The sequence below is a fragment of the Schistocerca nitens genome, chromosome 8, assembly GCF_023898315.1.
Source record: "Schistocerca nitens isolate TAMUIC-IGC-003100 chromosome 8, iqSchNite1.1, whole genome shotgun sequence".
In the NCBI taxonomy this organism is placed as follows: Eukaryota; Metazoa; Arthropoda; class Insecta; order Orthoptera; family Acrididae; genus Schistocerca; species Schistocerca nitens.
Genome location: NC_064621.1, coordinates 470,366,611 through 470,384,248, shown reverse-complemented (window position 1 = coordinate 470,384,248; position 17,638 = coordinate 470,366,611). Strand labels below are relative to the sequence as shown.

At 41.3% G+C, this 17,638-nt stretch overlaps 1 protein-coding gene across 3 annotated transcripts in view; it reads right to left on the bottom strand.

The window, feature by feature from the left end:
- The window catches only part of LOC126198875 (uncharacterized), a 220,701-nt gene that overhangs the window by 56,421 nt on the left and 146,642 nt on the right, over nucleotides 1-17,638 (bottom strand). For all 3 annotated transcript variants that reach the window (XM_049935478.1, XM_049935477.1, XM_049935479.1), the window contains exons 3-4: nucleotides 11,656-11,734; nucleotides 11,479-11,532 (exon numbers count right to left, since the gene is read on the bottom strand). In XM_049935478.1, the coding sequence (XP_049791435.1) occupies nucleotides 11,479-11,532; nucleotides 11,656-11,734 (133 nt within the window). The remainder of the gene's footprint in view (nucleotides 1-11,478; nucleotides 11,533-11,655; nucleotides 11,735-17,638) is intronic.

Here is a 17,638-nt window from a genome sequence, read left to right as displayed (position 1 = left end):
ACTAGTTTACCAGAACATTGGCCATTAGCACACAAGTTAGATTTCATTTGTGCACACATGGACAGTGCAGTTGTAGAAACGATGCAAAGGATAACTCAAACTTCTAGATCGTGCGAGGAGTTTCAATTGTCATTTTTGTCAGGATACTAGTCGCTTGAAGTACAAAATAGAATCAAACATCAAATGCTTCAGAAGACACTGTGAGAGAGTTCTAAAGACAATCCATACAATGATGGAGAACTAAACCGATTATGTGCGATGAAACTATCATTAAGATATCAACAGTCTTCAGCAGGTAGAGCAGGAGATAACGTGTAGACTTTCAAGAGAAACCTTCGTGAGTAACACTTTATATTTAGCGAGGATGATACACAAAAGCGAAGAAACTAACAAGACAATAACGATGATGGCTGAGAACCGGAAATAGGAACAATGGCAATAGTAATGGGTCCAGAAAGAAGTCAGGCTGAAATAATGGACGAAATCAAGGAAATTAGAATTCAGGTCGAAACAGTGATGGGTACAACAGTCGATTTCATCGAAACAATAAAACAGAAATGGGATCAAGCATAAATGGAAGGAATAAACAGGAAAGTCACTGGGGATGCATCACATAAGGATTTAAAAGCATATGAGGGATATATTGTAAGATATAGAGTTCAAAAGATTGACTGAGCCGAGGTATATTAGTGATATTACAGTTTACATGGTACTATTAGAGTTCTTATCTGCAGGTCACCTATAATCCAAATTACAAATGTACACATAGAAAAAAGAATCTTTTGAACTAATGGAAGAGAATTGGAACTTACTGACTACATATTGGCACAATTTCTCACCTGAAAAGGTGATGAGAAAGCAAAGATAAATGAGACCAGAAAGATGCCTTAGAGGTACAGTAAGACTACAGGTATTCGTATAATTTGGTAGTATGCTGTTGAGATAATTTGATGAACATATATGAGTTAATCAGAAGGGGAACATTTTTCGTTCGACAGTTTGTTGCAGCAGCCAACAGCAGAGAAGAGAGTGCATAGTGCAAACAAGAATGATGACAAAAATAAAACACTTATTTATACAATTTTTATCTTCATCTCCATGAAAGAAAAAGCTAACGATGTTTGAAATCCAAGAAATAAGTACTAACCGCATGTGATAACTAACTATTTATTCTATACTTTGACCATTTTCCTAAGAAGATGAGGAAACTTGTTTATGACTAAGCACGAATAGTATATGTAAAGTAAAAGGAATTAGAATTTGATTAAAATAAGTCTTAAACAAGGCTAAGGCCCATTGTAAAGTTTTAGGGCAGACATGAAAAAAACTGGAATTAGTTTATCGTAGGTTAGAACATTTTTGTAAGACGAGTAGACATCGAATACCGCAGCACGACGTCACAACTCGACGAGTGAAAGAAGGGCGAACGCTCATTGGACTGGGTGAAACTGGCGCATGCCGCAGTTCATTTCTAAGCCGATTTGGGAAAAGAAACGATGAAAGTTGCAGCAAAAGCACTCATTGGCCGACACTAGTTGTGGCAGAAGGCGAGCCCATGCTACGGAGGAGGAAGGCTGCAACAGTAGAGACCAGTACGAGTGAGTAATTAGAGGGACTCTCTTCCTCAATAGGTCTTGTGCTGGATGGAGCAGCCCTCCTCCGTTGTGCCTCTGGAAGAGGCATTTTGCTGTGATCATCATATCTCGTAATATCTCCGAATTGGAGTTTGCGAGCTACGAGCTGTGCTAGTTAAGTTCTGCGGAACATTTAGGGGCAACAGTAAACATGTCGCTCTTCTTTAGCGAGTGGACACAGCTAATTGATTTAGCCAGGGAAAAACGTAGTTTTTTTTCGCCTCATGAAAACTTAGGGCAGTTTATGACTGTACATCCAGTCAAGGCCAGAGTAAAATTGTTAGGCCTACAGGTATGCAAGCCATCGACGCATCCGCTGCTAACCGACGCCACAGCCGACCACCGCCGCCCATATCGCCGCAGTCTGCGCAAATAAATACTGTATTGCTCAGGCGCTAAGTGTAGGAGTCACTAGAACGTGTTCACTTCAGATCTGCTTCAGACTGGAGCTGATTTGCGTAGTTTTTCCTATTCCCTCATTTTCATGCCAAACACATATTGTACATGTGTTCTTTGGGCTTAAAATCGAGGAAGGCAATTTGCAGATAGATGATATTGTCCAGCTACAATACAGTAGTCAGTGTACAATCAACTGTGTGATTTTATAACACTGTCAGTGTAATATTTTTGGCACAAATTTTCGTGTGTTCAGTGTACTTGAAGTCATATTAGTATTTGTTTTTCTCTTGACATTACGCTAGTGTAAGAATTGTTTTCCTAAACTTTCATGTGTTTATCTTGGTTGAAGTTAGGTTCATTAAGATTTTCTTGTGTTAATGTTACGGGATTCATAACCAAATATGAAACCTGAACCTACTGTGTATGGTGATTCATACCAAAAAAAATATTTAGTACAGATAATAGTTCCTTTGTTTGATCTAAAGTGAAAGTTACCCCTTCCTCATTGACATATTTCAGGTCATGTTATACCAGCTGTTATTCTGATGCCTAAACGTCACTGTGTCTGGGATCTCCTTACCTGGGAGGGTCTGGGTTCACAGGCACTTTAAAACCTGTCAGAGCTATCTGTTCATGGTAAGTGGTAAGTATGGGTCATAACAAACCAGACAAGTATGCTAGATATTGGCGACCCTGCCAGGATGTGTTTTTGGTTAGAAGGGAGACTGCCAGGATAAGCTTTTGGTTCGAAGGGAGACTGCCAGAATAGTTTGTGGGTTAGGATATGAGACTACCAAGTGGCAATTTGAGAATGGTGATAGTGTTGATGATTTGCAGATTAGATTTGAAAAAAAAAATTGTTAACATTTCAGTGTTACAAATAGAATGTTGACATTATTAATGGCCTGACAGAGTGTGAATTTGCTGTACTTATTAAGGTGGTGCATTATCTTATTGGAATAGCAAAGCGGTAGAACTCAGTACTTTTGCTAGATTTGGAAGTAAAATTAAAGATAACTGTGTGACTTTAGAAACTCTAAAACCATGGCTTCCAGTGGAAACATGGCCCAGTGCAAAATGGAACTACATTAAATTTTATGCCAATGTCATGTCTATTTTTTTTCTGTAGGCCTAATAGTTGGTCTGCAGCGAGCGAAATAATATGCAAATCTCGCACATTTTTTTCTGAAGGCGTTGCAGGTTGCATAAACACAAGAGACAGCACGGCTGTACCAAAACATCTACCCTCACAGACACAAATCGCGTCACACAACATTTAAAGCCCGTCTTCGACATTTGTGTGATCATGGGTCCTTCCAGGCAGAAGAAAATGCAGTGAGGCACTGGACTGTGCATACACAAGGTTTGGAGAACCAGGTTCTACAATATCGTGTAGAACTCATTCCTCCAAGTTTGACATATGCACAGTCCTCTGCTTACCTGCACGTTCGCTGTCTGAAAGATCCATGATCACAAACGCCCAAAACGAGCCTGAAATGTTATGTGATGTGGTTGGTGTCTGTGAGAGTACTTGTTCTGGTATAGCCATGCTTCCTCTCAGTCGTTTTCATTTGCTTGGCTACACACGAACACCATCTCGGCTTGTCTCTGACATGAATACCGGACCATTCTGCTGCGTACAGTCTGCAGTGTCAATCACACAGCCTGCAACACACGAGGAGCACATGACATGTGGCCAGAGGAACTTTCACTCGTCAGCACCATCTAATGTGACAACAATGAATTTTTGGATACATGTTCATAAAACCGTTTTTCCTCCATTTGCTGTCTGAAATGCGTCCCTGCAGTTTGTCGGCTTTAATATTTCACGAGAACTTGCTGAAGCACTCGGTAATATTCACATTACCTTATTGAAATCATCAACAGTGTGATGCATTTTCCTCAATCACCACTGTACTTATTTACTGTAACATCACTGGGTGTTTCCGTTAATGGCTTCGTGAGACCAAGTGCAATAATATCGTGGTCAGGTAGCATACATATTTTTGAGTGAATGTCACGATAACTCCAATGCCACACGCCGGCAATCACTGATTTTGTGCGACCCTTGGTTCTCCATTTGTGCATTAAAGTGGTTGTACGGTGGCAGCTGTTGTGGGGATATGTTTGAAGTGGTCGTCACCATATCGTGGTCATCTTCTGGACATCTTCTGTCTCTGCAGCATTAATGTATGTTTCAAGAGAAGAAAATTAAAGATTGTTCTAGGATGTTCTCGAGCTTAGGTGAATATTCTCGAATATAAAGAATGTTTTCGAGTGTTCTAGGTTATTATGGAATGTTATAGAATACAACTTGGTAACGACACATATCGCCTTTATTCACATTCCGGTAAAATCGTTTTAACCGATCAATATTACAACGTAGTAAAGACAGACAAGAAACTCGAAGAATAACGGTAACTACTTGTAGAGAGACATATGTAAACAAAGAATGATAGTGTGAGCGAACAATTTTAGCACCAAAAAATGTATGTAGTTCTACAAACAAGTTAGTGGATACAAAATTTGATACAATGGAAGGAAAAACCATTTGGAACTACTGTTAAATGATGAGCCAATACGAAAGTGTAAACTTCCCAACAGAATTCCTAGATCCACTTAATTTTCCCGACAAGCCTTCGCAAAGGTCTTTTAAATAACGACATTCATAGGTCGAATTCTACTCATTTCAGCAACTAAATCAGCATTCAGCTTTAAAAGGCTCAAAATCCCGATGTTGCGCAGTGAATTGTATAAAATCGTATTTCTCGCACATGTTGAACAACCACAGAGCTTATTCGTACTTGCTCCCGAAAACTTAACACAAAGTAGTTTATAAGAATGACTTCGAATACGCTAATTTTATTTGGATGGTTAATTGCACTTTCTTTCAGTTCAGAAAACAAAAGGAAGAAAGTCCAAGCAAAGTGGGTTCCTTTCAGTGATAAATCTCTGTTCCAAAGAACTCAGGTGCCAATAAGTAATGGCTGCAAAATACCAGCAACAATTATTTGCGGACGAATGGAAAAACTGGTAGAACCCGATCTCCTTTAAGATCAGTTAGTGACAGGCAAACATTTGATGGAGAAACATATGAGGTAATACTAATTGTACGGTTTAACTTAGAAGCTAAGACTCAGGAAAGGCAAATCTTCAGTTGTAGCACTTGTAGATGAGAGAAAGGTATAAACTTTGTTGACCGGAATACATTCTTTGGAATTCTGAAGGTATCAGTAATAAAACACGAGCAAAGCTATTTACAACTTCTACAGAAACTATACTGCAGTTATAAGAGTAGAATGTCTTGAAAGAGAAGCAGTAGTTGAGAAGTGAGTGAGGCAGGGTTGTAATCTATCCACGATGTTATTCAATCTGCACAATGAACAAGGAGGAAGGGAAACCATGGAGAAATTTGGAGTGTGAATGAAAGTTTAAGGAGAACAACTAAAAACTTTGAGATTGGCTAAAGACGTTATATTTGTATTGGAAACGACAAAGGACTTGAAAGATTAGTTGAACGAAATAGACAGTATTTTAAAAAGAGGTAATAGGAGGTTATAGGATGAGCAAGGGTAATGGGGGTACTGAAGCAGTTATTATACACTAAAGCGCCAGAGACACAGGTATAGGAATGCGTATTCAAATACACATATATATTAACAGCAGAATACAGCACTGCGATCGGCAACGTCTATACAGGGTGTTACAAAAAGGTACGACCAAACTTTCAGGAAACATTCCTCACACACAAAGAAAGAAAATATGTTGTGTGGACATGTGTCTGGAAACGCTTACTTTCCATGTTAGAGCTCATTTTATTACTTCTCTTCAAATCACATTACTCATGGAATGGAAACACACAGCAACAGAACGTACCAGCGTGACTTCAAACACTTTGTTATAGGAAATGTTCAAAATGTCCTCCGTTAGCGAGGATACATGCATCCACCCTCCGCCGCATGTAATCCCTGATGCGCTGATGCAGCCCTGGAGAATGGCGTATTGTATCACAGCCGTCCACAATGCGAGCACGAAGAGTCTCTACATTTGGTACCGGGGTTGCGTAGACAAGAGCTTTCAAATGACCTCATAAATGAAAATCAAGAGGGTTGAGGTCAGGAGAGCGTGGAGGCCATGGAATTGGTCTGCCTCTACCAATCCATCGGTCACCGAATCTGTTGTTGAGAAACGTACGAACACTTCGACTGAAATGTGCAGGAGCTCCATCGTGCATGAACCACATGTTGTGTCGTACTTGTAAAGGCACATGTTCTAGCAGCACAGGTAGAGTATCCCGTATGAAATCATGATAACGTGCTCCATTGAGCGTAGGTGGAAGAACATGGGGCCCAATCAAGACATCACCAACAATGCCTGCCCAAACGTTCACAGAAAATCTGTGTTGATGACGTGATTGCACAATTGCGTGCGAATTCTCGTCAGCCCACACATGTTGATTGTGAAAATTTGGGCCTACTGGCGGTGAATCGAGGAAGTACAGTACATACTGACGAAACTAAAATGAGCTCTAACATGGAAATTAAGCGTTTCCGGACACATGTCCACATAACATCTTTTCTTTATTTGTGTGTGAGGAATGTTTCCTGAAAGTTTGGCCGTACCTTTTTGTAACACCCTGTATAAGACAAGTGTCTGCCGCAGTTGTTAGATTGGTTACTGCTGTTATTATGGCAGATTATGAAGACTTAAGTGAGTTTGAACGTGGTTTTATTGTCGGCGCACGAGCAATGGGACACAGCATCTCCGAGATATCGATGAAGTGGGTATTTTCCCCTACAACCATTTCATGAGTGTGTTCTGAATATCAGGTTCCGGTAAAACATCAAATCTCTGACATCGTTGCGGCCAGAAGAAGATCCTGCAAGAACAGGACCAACTAAGACCCAGGAGAATCATTCAATGTGACAGAAGTGCAACCCTTCCGCAAATTGCTGAAGATATCAATGCTGGGCCATCAACAAGTGTCAGCACGTGAACCATTCAACGAAGCATCATCGATATGGGCTTTCGGAGCCGAAGGCCCACACGTGTATCCTTGATGACTGCATGACACAAAGCCTGACGCCTCACCAGGGCCTATCAGCACCGACATCGGACTGTTGATGACTGGAAACATGTTGCCTGCTCGGACGAGTCTCGTTTCAAATTGTATCGAGTGGATGGACGTGTACGCGTATGGAGACAACTTCATGAATCCATGGACCCTGCATGTCAGCAGAGGATTGTTCAAGCTGGTGGAAGCTCTGTAACTGTGTGGGGCGTGTGCAGTTAGAGTGATATAAGCCCCTAATACATCTAGATATGACTCTGAGAGGTTATACATACGCAAGTAGCCTGTCTGGTTACCTGCATCCATTCACGTCCATTGTGCATTCCGACGGACTTCGGCAATTCCAGCAGGACAATGCGACACCCCACACGTCCAGAATTTGCTACAGAGTGGCTCCATGATCGATCTTCTGAGTTTAAACTCTTCCGCTGGCCATAAACTCCCCAGACATGAACATAATTGAGCACATCTGGGATGCCTTGCAACGTGCTGTTCAGAAAAGATCTCCAGCCCTCGTACTTATTTGTGGACAGTAATGCAAGATTCATGGCGTCAATTCCCTCCAGCACTACTTCAGACAATAGTCGAGTTCATTCCACGTCGTGTTGCGTCTCTTCCGTGTGCTCGCAGGGGCCCTACACGATATTAGGCAGGTGTACCAATTTCTTCGGCTCTTCATTGTAGTATACCGCATTTGAACTGCAGGGGCGTGAAAACACGTAGAAAATACAAGTAGCTCCGCAACCTCCTAGACAAATTGACTAAAGTGACATGAATGTGATAATAATTCCTTTGTTATGTGAAGAAGAAGAAGACTGTAGATGTATATGTCAACGTTGGTGACCTTGGAAAGAACACTGATGCGGGGATCTTTTCACGGTCAGATTTAGCAACAAACCTGGGAAAAAAAGTCCTTGAATATACCGGGCCGAAAAGAATTACCAGGAACGAGAGATCGGCTGCTTCACGTGATTGCTGGAGAGGAATTTTTTTCCATTTCTAACCTATCTGATGATGCCTTATACTGGTACAGATTTAGATGCCCAATCAAAAAGTACACGGTTACAAACATATCAGAGCCCAAAGAGGTTCAGAAAACGCGTTTGGAATACTGTGCCAGAAATTTAGGATGTGTCGATTCCCTCCAAAACTACTTCAGACGTTAGTTGAGTCCATGGCACATAGTGTTGCAGCACTTTTGTGTGCTCTTGGAGGCCATACACGAGATTAGGCAGCTGTATCAGTTTCTTTGGCTCTCTAGCGTCGTAAACAAGACATTAGAAGTAGTAAATGAGTTTTGCCGTTTGGGCATCAAAACAACTGATCATCGCTGGAGTAGAGAGGGTGCAAAATGCTATCTGGAAATAGCAAGAACAGCGTCCCTCGAAAAGATAAAGTTGTTAATATCTAATTTAATGTTTGATAATGACAGAAGCTGAAGAAATGAATCAAAATTCTGCAAAGGCTGGGACTTGAACCCAAGTCTCCTGCTTACTAGGCAGATGTGTTGCGCCACTACATTACCCTGTTATTGTGGCTGACACCGCTGTATGGACTACCTAATACAGTGCCCTTCCTAACAAAAACTTCGATTCACATCTCAGCCCATCTTGATTTTCTCCTTAAATCGTCAGTATTGCCAAGGTTCTCCAGTACTGAAATAGCACCCCAGATTTGTACGTAGTGCCTGTATCTCAGGTGTAGATGACCTATTCATCTGACGTAATTATATTTACCTGGAGACATACTGATTCTCAACTTTATCTTGATGAGAATAGAAACTGAAGTAATTAATTAAAATTTGTGCCAAAGGCAGTACTTGAAACCGGGTCTCCTGCTTATTAGGCAGATGTGTTATCCACTTCACTACCCTGGCATTATGAATGACTACCCTTGTCCAGTTCCGTCCCTACTTTAAAGTTAATGTGGGCTTCCTTCAAATGCTTCGTAATTTAGCAAATCACAGAGAAAGAGAGGTTTATACATAAAATCCACTCTTCGCAGCAAAATCGGGAGGGCAATGGTCCAGGTTAGTCTGTGCAGTTGTCAGGCATAGTGCCATGGTGGTGTAATGCATACAACATCTGCCTAGCAAGCTGGAGACCTGCATTCAAGTTCCACCCTTGGTACAAATTTTAATCAGTATTTCAGCTTCTATCCTTATCGAAGATGAAGTTGAGACTGAATTTGCCTCCAAGAAAATATAATTACATCAGCTCTAATTTAATGTGTTAAGAAGTATTTTATGAAGCTACATGTGTGTAGTGCAGCCTTGTACATAACGATAAACAGCTCAGACAGGAAGAGAATTGGAGTTTTTGAAATGTGCTGCAGATGAATGCTGAAGATTAGTTGGGTAAATCGGATAATAAATTAAGAGGTACCAAACCGAATTGGGGAAAGAAGAAATTTATAGCACAACCTAACTAAAAAGAACGGAACGATTGATAGAACGCAACCTGAGACGTTAATCAACCGTCATTTTGTTAATGGACGGCTAAAAATGTAGAGGGAGACGAAGTCTGGCCTATAGCAGACAGGTTCAAATGGATGTAAGTGCATTAGATGGGCAGATACGAAGGGCCTTTCACAGGATAGACTAGCGTAGAGGGCTGCATCAAGTAAGTCTTCATTCTGAAGGCCATAACATAACATATACAAAACATTGATTTCAGCTGTTTGGTGACGGTGTTGCATTAATTACACAAACCATGGCAAATAACTACAAGTGTACTACACTCACGTAAGTACAAATTTAAATAAGATTTCTTGTTACAAAGAATATATACATTCAGTTTGTAATTCATACAAGTTTGCATTTTTATTCTGATCTTGATGAACTATTGCACACTATACTTTCAAGACAAGAGGAATGGGACTGCCTGCATAAGAGTTCGTAATCTGACTTGAAACATATGTATGTAATACATAAAGTTGAAAGGTTGGCCGGCCAGAGTGGCTGAGCGGTTAAAGGCGCTACAGTCTGGAACCGCACGACCTCTACGGTCGCAGGTTCGAATCCTGCCTCGGGCATGGATGTGTGTGATGTCCTTAGGTTAGTTTGGTTTAAGTAGTTCTAAGTTCTAGGGGACTTATGACCACAGCAGTTGAGTCCCATAGTGCTCAGAACCATTTGAAAGGTTGTTACCAGATATCTCTAAAAGTTGTTAGTCCATTCACTTCAAGTTTCTACATTCAGATGAAACAATGAAGAAAATTAATGAAAAATTAAATGCCGAGCAAACGAATTCCTATTGGGAGAATAAATTACAGTGGCAATATCCGTCTTAGAGATAGTACCATCAGACGTCTCTTGATCACAAGACGAGCGAATGCTCGACAATTTGACAGAAACGTGGGTCAAACTCTTATTTATTTCTTCGTTAACTGCGTTGTTACATACGACGTACATCCTAGAAGATATTTTAGTTCATGTGCCATAATTATTTTCATTATTAAAGTTCACAATGCCATAGAAACGCTAAGATAGGTCGTGGATAGAGCGCCAGTAAAAGTCACTACATGGCGGGCCGATCAAAAGATCGAACAGAACTCGAGATATTCTGAACAGTGACGTAAACTGTTGGAACACTTCGAGTCGTTCTCAAACACAGCCTCACTTGAAAGCGTGAAAACTGAGCCGAAACAATAGAAGACGAATTCTCCAAAAATCACGAGATAATTATAGCAAAATGTAAAAACAGATGGCGCAACTAATCATCTTTTCATATAAGGGAAATATAAAGTTTGCGAAAATTTGCTTGAAGAAATAAATTAAAAGTGCTAATAGAAAATAATTTAGTTCCTATAGAAGCTTAACAGAAATATCGAAGTTCTGTTTATCGAATACTGATAACGAAGCACAACTCAATGTTCTCCAGAAGCGAAAGTTTTAAAGGCTTTTGCATCACCATTTCTTATTTGATTGCTTGCAAAGTCAGAACCGGGCGCCTAGAACCTGATTTTTATGAATACCGCAGGTGAAGACGTATTGATTCGCCGCATCCCGTTGACACCCAATGATTCAAATGTGCCCTTCGATGTAAAGCTACTGCAGTTTTCTATGCGGCTTGCATTCGCTATGAGTATCAACATGACACATCGCCTCTCACTTTGTGCGGCAGATATTAAACATCCCGGCCAACTCCGGGCACCGCAACTTGTTCTTAATAAAATGATGAGATGGTGTGAGAGTTTATACATTTGGAACAATCTGTCAATTTCTTTCTTATTACTCCTTTATAATCGACCGATTAGCGGTCCTCAAAAAGCTTTTGTAAAATAGTTAATCAATTCTACAATTTCAAGTTCGCGTGGGCTACCTTCAGATGCTTCGTAATGTACCAAACCAAGGAGAGAGAGAAAGGTACGTACCTAAAATCCACTCATCACAGCAAGGCCGGCCATGCAGCTCTACATCTCGGGGATCTGCAAGAAATGAACTGCCTGAATTTCGTCAAATATAAGGTTCAAAATATAATTAAGAGCAAAAGCTGTCGTTTAGTGCATTGCTTTCAGTATTACTTAGTTTGAATGGTTTCATTGGCATACCTTGGTTCATCTGCCATCGAAGCTTATCGAAACTTCTTATCAGCCATATTCCATAACCAATCAGAAATATGCCCTTCATCTGTGGAAAAACAACGCCTGATTATAATCGGTGAAGCGCATGAAGTGCTAAGATTTGTGCACTAATACATGTAAGACACAGTTATCAGAGTTTTTATAATAAACGAGACAATCTTGATGACAAACAGCGTGGAAACAGTGGCCTGTTCACATATTTTATTTGGATAATCAAAACATCTGAACAGAGATTCGTTCCGGAAATAGCGAAAGTGCTCTGTTGGTAACTTTGTGTGTAATTCAGTTCACAGTTACGAACCCAATCACCATTAAAATGGATAATTAAATGTCGATCGGTTTTCATTGCAAAGAAAACGTTTATTAACACGAAATTGTCGAGCCTGTTGGTCTAGTGAAGGCAGCGTCAGGCTACCACATTTTTGTTACTGCGCAGGAGAGCGACTGACTGCATGGCGCCTGTTGAGCGATCATCACCGCAAACTTCGTGCAAGTCGTTGTGATTTCATCTTAACTTTCCTGTTCTACCAATGGAGGTGGCGTCCTCATCGTATCTAGTGGTATACAATCTGTTATCCACCAATGAGCGCCTGTTTCGTATTAGTGTCACGGGTCAGTGCAGTCGCTGTCCATAGAACATCGATTGTGCTGTCATGGTCACTAAGCGAAGTGGCACTGCCTTAAAAATACAATCGGCATTTCTAATGCGATGCGTTGAGACTGCCTTTTCGGCTAATATTCTATTGCCTCCAGATCACTGCTACTTTCCGAAGGCAAAGTCAAATACCATTGCACTATTGTTGGGCCTCTATATCCATTACATTGTCGATCAGTGGTTCCCAACAGGTGGTCTGCGCACCCCCAGGGGTCCGCGAGCTATGCCAGAGGGGTCCGCAAAATGCTATTAGAATAAAAAATATATTAAATATCTTTAGTATGATAACAGATTTTTTTCTTTTGGCGGCTTCCTGCACGAGCAGTTTTAATCTCAATATTTTTTTCAATAATGCATATATCAATGTTTTTTCGAAGTACCAAAAATGGGAAACGTATAAAAAGACTCTTAATTTGGCTTTTTTAGGTACTTGATACTGTGATATGACAAGGTACCAATCATGCTCGATGAGGGGTCCTCGAGAAAATTTTGTTGGGAACCCCTGTTGAAGATGGAGGGAGCGATAGCGATCCACTCGTCTTCCACCATTACACAGCCAGTGCATATAGAAAGCGTTTGCGCCTGCCACGATATCGCGACTTATTCGTCATTATGTTCAACTTTGTAATTCGTCGTCAAGGTATCAGTCGTCGTGGTAGTCTCGTCTTGGTCCCTTTCCAGGTGAATTAGCAAACGTTTTATTTCATTTTCGTACCCCTGTCCGTCTCGTTTTCTTAATTAATTAATAATAAAAAAAAATTGTTGCAGGCAAGGACTGAAAAGGAGTTTTTACAAGTGGCAGAAACCATGCACGAGGCCGAGCGGTTCTAGGCTCTTCAGTCTAAAACCGCGCGACCGCTACCGTCGCAGGTTCGAATCCTGCCTCGGGCATGGATGCGGGTGATGTCTTTGGGTTTAATTAGGTCTAAATTCTAGGGGACTGATGACCTCCGCTGTTAAGTCCCATAGTGCTCAGAGCCGTTTGAACCATTTTTGAACCATGCACGATTAACTCCGATTTTGTCTCATTCTGTATTGAGTAGCTAGTTGTAACGTCTAACAACAATAAATAAGAGCAGGTCAGTATCATGGAGGGACAAGCACAGTAACAGGCGGAGGCTTCTGGATTCGACCCCTGCGCACCTTGTCCTCACCCAACCTGAGCTCACTGTATCTTCTGGATCGAATCCTGGTCGGACCAAGAAAATTTTCAGTGCGCCTTTAATATGTGTGACCTTCGCCTATCAATGATATGGGGAGACGCCAGGGATGACATGTAGTTGGGATTCCACATTAAACTGTAGGTTCCCTTACCCCGGATTGATAACTAGGGTAGGTTAGGGACTCGCAATGCGTCGAATTAAAAGACTTGCACTCGGCCGTAGAACCATAACGTGAAATCTTATGTGCCCATTCGCAGAATGGCCTCAAATTAGTCTACTGCATTATTCTGTTTAATGTTAAGCAATATAGTCTGAAGAGTAAAACACGAAAAACAACCAGCAGCGACTGAGTAGCGCTGCTGCATGGCTGTAGCACACCACACACAACGCAGCACATGAGGCGAGAAAGGACAGGTCGGTCCGGCAGTGAAAATGTGGCTATGGTGTTTGTCGATCTGACAACTGCTAGAGGACGCTGGAGCTGGTAATTTTTTAATCGCAGAGCACAGCAAGTTACAGCGGATATCGTCGTGTTAGGGAAATGGAAACTTTAACAGCAGACTGTTCTGCGAAAATGTCTTGAGAGGCATAGTGTAACATTTTGTGTTTGTCTTGCAATCGATTAGTCTTCAATGCCGTCTATTACAATAACAGACTCCCCACTCCTTCCTTGCCCTACCTGACTCAACCAATATACTGTCATGCTGCAGCGCTTCTTAGTCGCTGCTGGGATACTAGTTATTCCTTGGGATAGGCTGTCATAATTAACACATTCCCTTAAGAAAACTTAAATTGTGCCTCACACTAGACTAATCTGCACACTTATTATAAAATAAGTACTTCGAAATCCTCTTTTGAAACCCTATTCTTTCTTGGGCATTAAGCCGCTTCAGATGTATTTAATCTTTTTATTATCAGATCACAACCGATTTCGTGGCACTGAAAATCACATCCTGAGGTGACATGTAACTAAGTCATAAGAGCTACGTAGCCTTGAACATTGAACCCAACAGTCGCTGTCAGATCAAACCAATGAATCAAAATCGGCCAGACATAGGGATCAAAGTCCAAATTGCTCAGTTGTGCCATAACTGCAGTCTGTGAGCGCTCTCGGAACGGGGGAGTCGAATGAGCAGTATTTCAGAAAACGCAGTCACATCCGATGTTCCGGAAATGCACATAGACTGGACAAGTGGCTCCACCAACCATTTTGGACTTGGATCTCTATGCCCGGCTGATTTCGATTCTACATCTACATAGATACTCCGCAAGCCATCGTACGGTGCGTGGCGGAGGGTACCCTGTACCACTATTAGCCATTTCCTTTCCTGTTCTACTCGCAAATAGAGCGAGAGAAAAACGACTGATATGTGCCTCCGTGCCTCGTATCTTATCTTCGTGGTCCTTACGTGCAGTGTATGTTGGCGGCAGTAGAATCGTTCGACAATCAGCTTCAAATGCCAGTTCTCTAAATTTTCTCAATAGTGTTTCCCGAAAAGAACGTCGCCTTCCCTCCATGGATTCCCATTTCAGTCCCGAAGCATCTCCATAGCAGTTACGTGTTGTTCTAACCTGCCGATATCAAATCTATCAGCCCTTCTCTGAATTGCTTCGATGTCTTTCTTCAGTCCGACCTGGTGTGGATCCCAAACACTCGAGCAGTTCTCAAGAATAGGTCTCATCAGCACCTATATGCGGTCTCCTTTACAGGTGAACCACTCTTTCCTAAAATTCTCCCATTCTCCCAATAAATCGAAGTCGATCATTCGCCTTCCCTACCACAGTTGTCCCATGCTCGTTCGATCTCATATCGCTTTGCAACGTTACGCCCAGATATTTAAACGACTTGACTGTGTCAAGCAGGACACTAGTAATACGGTAACGGAACATTAAAGGTTTTTTCTTCCTACTCATCCTCATTAACTTACATTTTTCCGCGTTTAGGGCTAGCTGCTATTACCACACCAACTGGAAATGTTGCCTAAGTCGTCTTGTATCTTCCTACAGTCATTCAATTTTGACACCTTACCGTACATCATGGCATCATCAGCGAACAACCGCAGATTAATGCCCACCACGTCAGCCAAATCATTTACGTATATAGCAGCAGTCCTGTCACACTTCCCTTGGGCTCTCCTAACGATACCCTTGTCCGTGACGAACACTCGCCGTCGAGGACAACATATTTGGTTCTTTCAATTAAGAAGTCTTCGAGCCACTCTCACGTATCTGTGAACTTATTCCATGTGCTCGTACATTCGTTAACAGCATGTAGCAGAATACCATGTCAAATCCTTTCCGGAAATCTAGAAATATGGAATCTGCCTGTTGCTCTTCATCTGTAGTTCCCAGTATATCACATGAGGAAAGGGCAAGCCGAGTTTCGCACGAGCGATGCTTTCTAAAACCATGCTGATTCGTGGACGTAAGCTTCTCAGTCTCAAGAAAGGTTATTGTATTCGAACTGAGAATACTTTCAAATATTCTGCAGAAAACAGAAGTTAGGAGCATTGGTCTGTAATTCTGCGTGTCCGTTGTTTCACCCTTCTTATGTACTGGAGTCACCTGAGCTTTTTTCCAGTCGCTTGAGAGTTTGTCCTGGACCAGAGATTTCCAATAAATGCAAGCTAGGTAATGGGCCAATACCGTAGAATACTCATTGTAAATCCGAAATGGGATTCCATCCTGACCTTCTGATTAATTTGATTACAAATCTTTCAGTTGTTTCTCTACGCCTGGGATACATATTACTATGTCGTCTATAGGGAGTCTGTCCAATGGTCAAATGACAGTACCTTTGTACGGTTATCCTGTGTGAATGATTTCTTGAATGCAAATTTTAAAACTTCGACTTTCGTTCTCCTATCTTCAACTGCCACACCAGACTGGTCAACAAGGGACTGAATGGAAACCCTTAGTGATTTTACGTAAGACCAGAATCTTCTCGGGTTCTTTGCCAGATCTTTTGCTGCGATGTGACGGTGGAAGTTGTTGTATGCCTCGCGCATAGCTCTTTTTACAGATCCACGAATCTCTGCTAACCTTCCCTGGTCGTCATTTGTGCGTTCCTTTGAACCGAGAGTGCAACAGCCTTTGCTTCCTCAGTATTAAATCATGGTGGGTCTTTTCCATTCTTTATCCACCTACTAGGCATACTACTCTCCAGACCACAACTTACAGTCTGCTTAAACTGTAACCATAATTCCTCTACATCCATTTTACTGAAACTAAGTGATGTCAGTTCACTGTGTAAGTGAGATGCTAACAACTGCTTATCTGCTTTCTCTACGAAAGGACACTCTCTTAGCCTTCTTGACTTGACAGTGCATTCGAACGTCAACGCTGAGCGTGCCGAGTTGACTGTGCTGCTCAATGCTCACGAACGACGCGGCTTGTGCATACGGTACTTGCGCCTCAACGTGGTACAAGCGATCGCGGGGTGCTACAATTGTCGGTTGTATCTGGCTGGCAAATCACACTCTTTATGACATAGGCGGGCATAATATTCCTGCATTAGCTCTACCACATGCCACATTTCTTCACTTGTCCATATGCTAATCATGCTGTTATCTTTGTAATGCACTTAAATAAAAAGATCAATTTCCATGATCATGTTATAAGGCAAAAACGAAAGTAACATGTCCAGTCAATAAGGATACTGGATTTACAAAAGTTCCTTACAAATAGTGTTATTCAAATGTACAATAGTTACCTGCATTAGATAAAAACTGTTTCATCATTCTCACTTTTTAGTAAAACCCTAAGGTCATTCTTACTTGATCACTGTTTGTACTCAGTAGCAGAAACTTTACAACATATGAAATACAAGACTTGAAACATTAATGTGCAAGATATTTTAATGCAAGTAGTGCAAGCTGTCTTATACACAAAACCAATCGAGCAAACTCACTCCTTACGTCTACATAATATCAAATATTATAGAATATACTTCTATTAAATTAATAATAAAGTATTAAAACCTATCACAAAATGCGAAGGTGAATAAAATAACATTTGGATACAGTGAGACCCAAACAAGCGAAACACCACTTGTTACCATACAACTATGCATCTCTAATCATTACAATAGACCGACCATGAGTGACATATAGTCATACTTTACATCTTACAT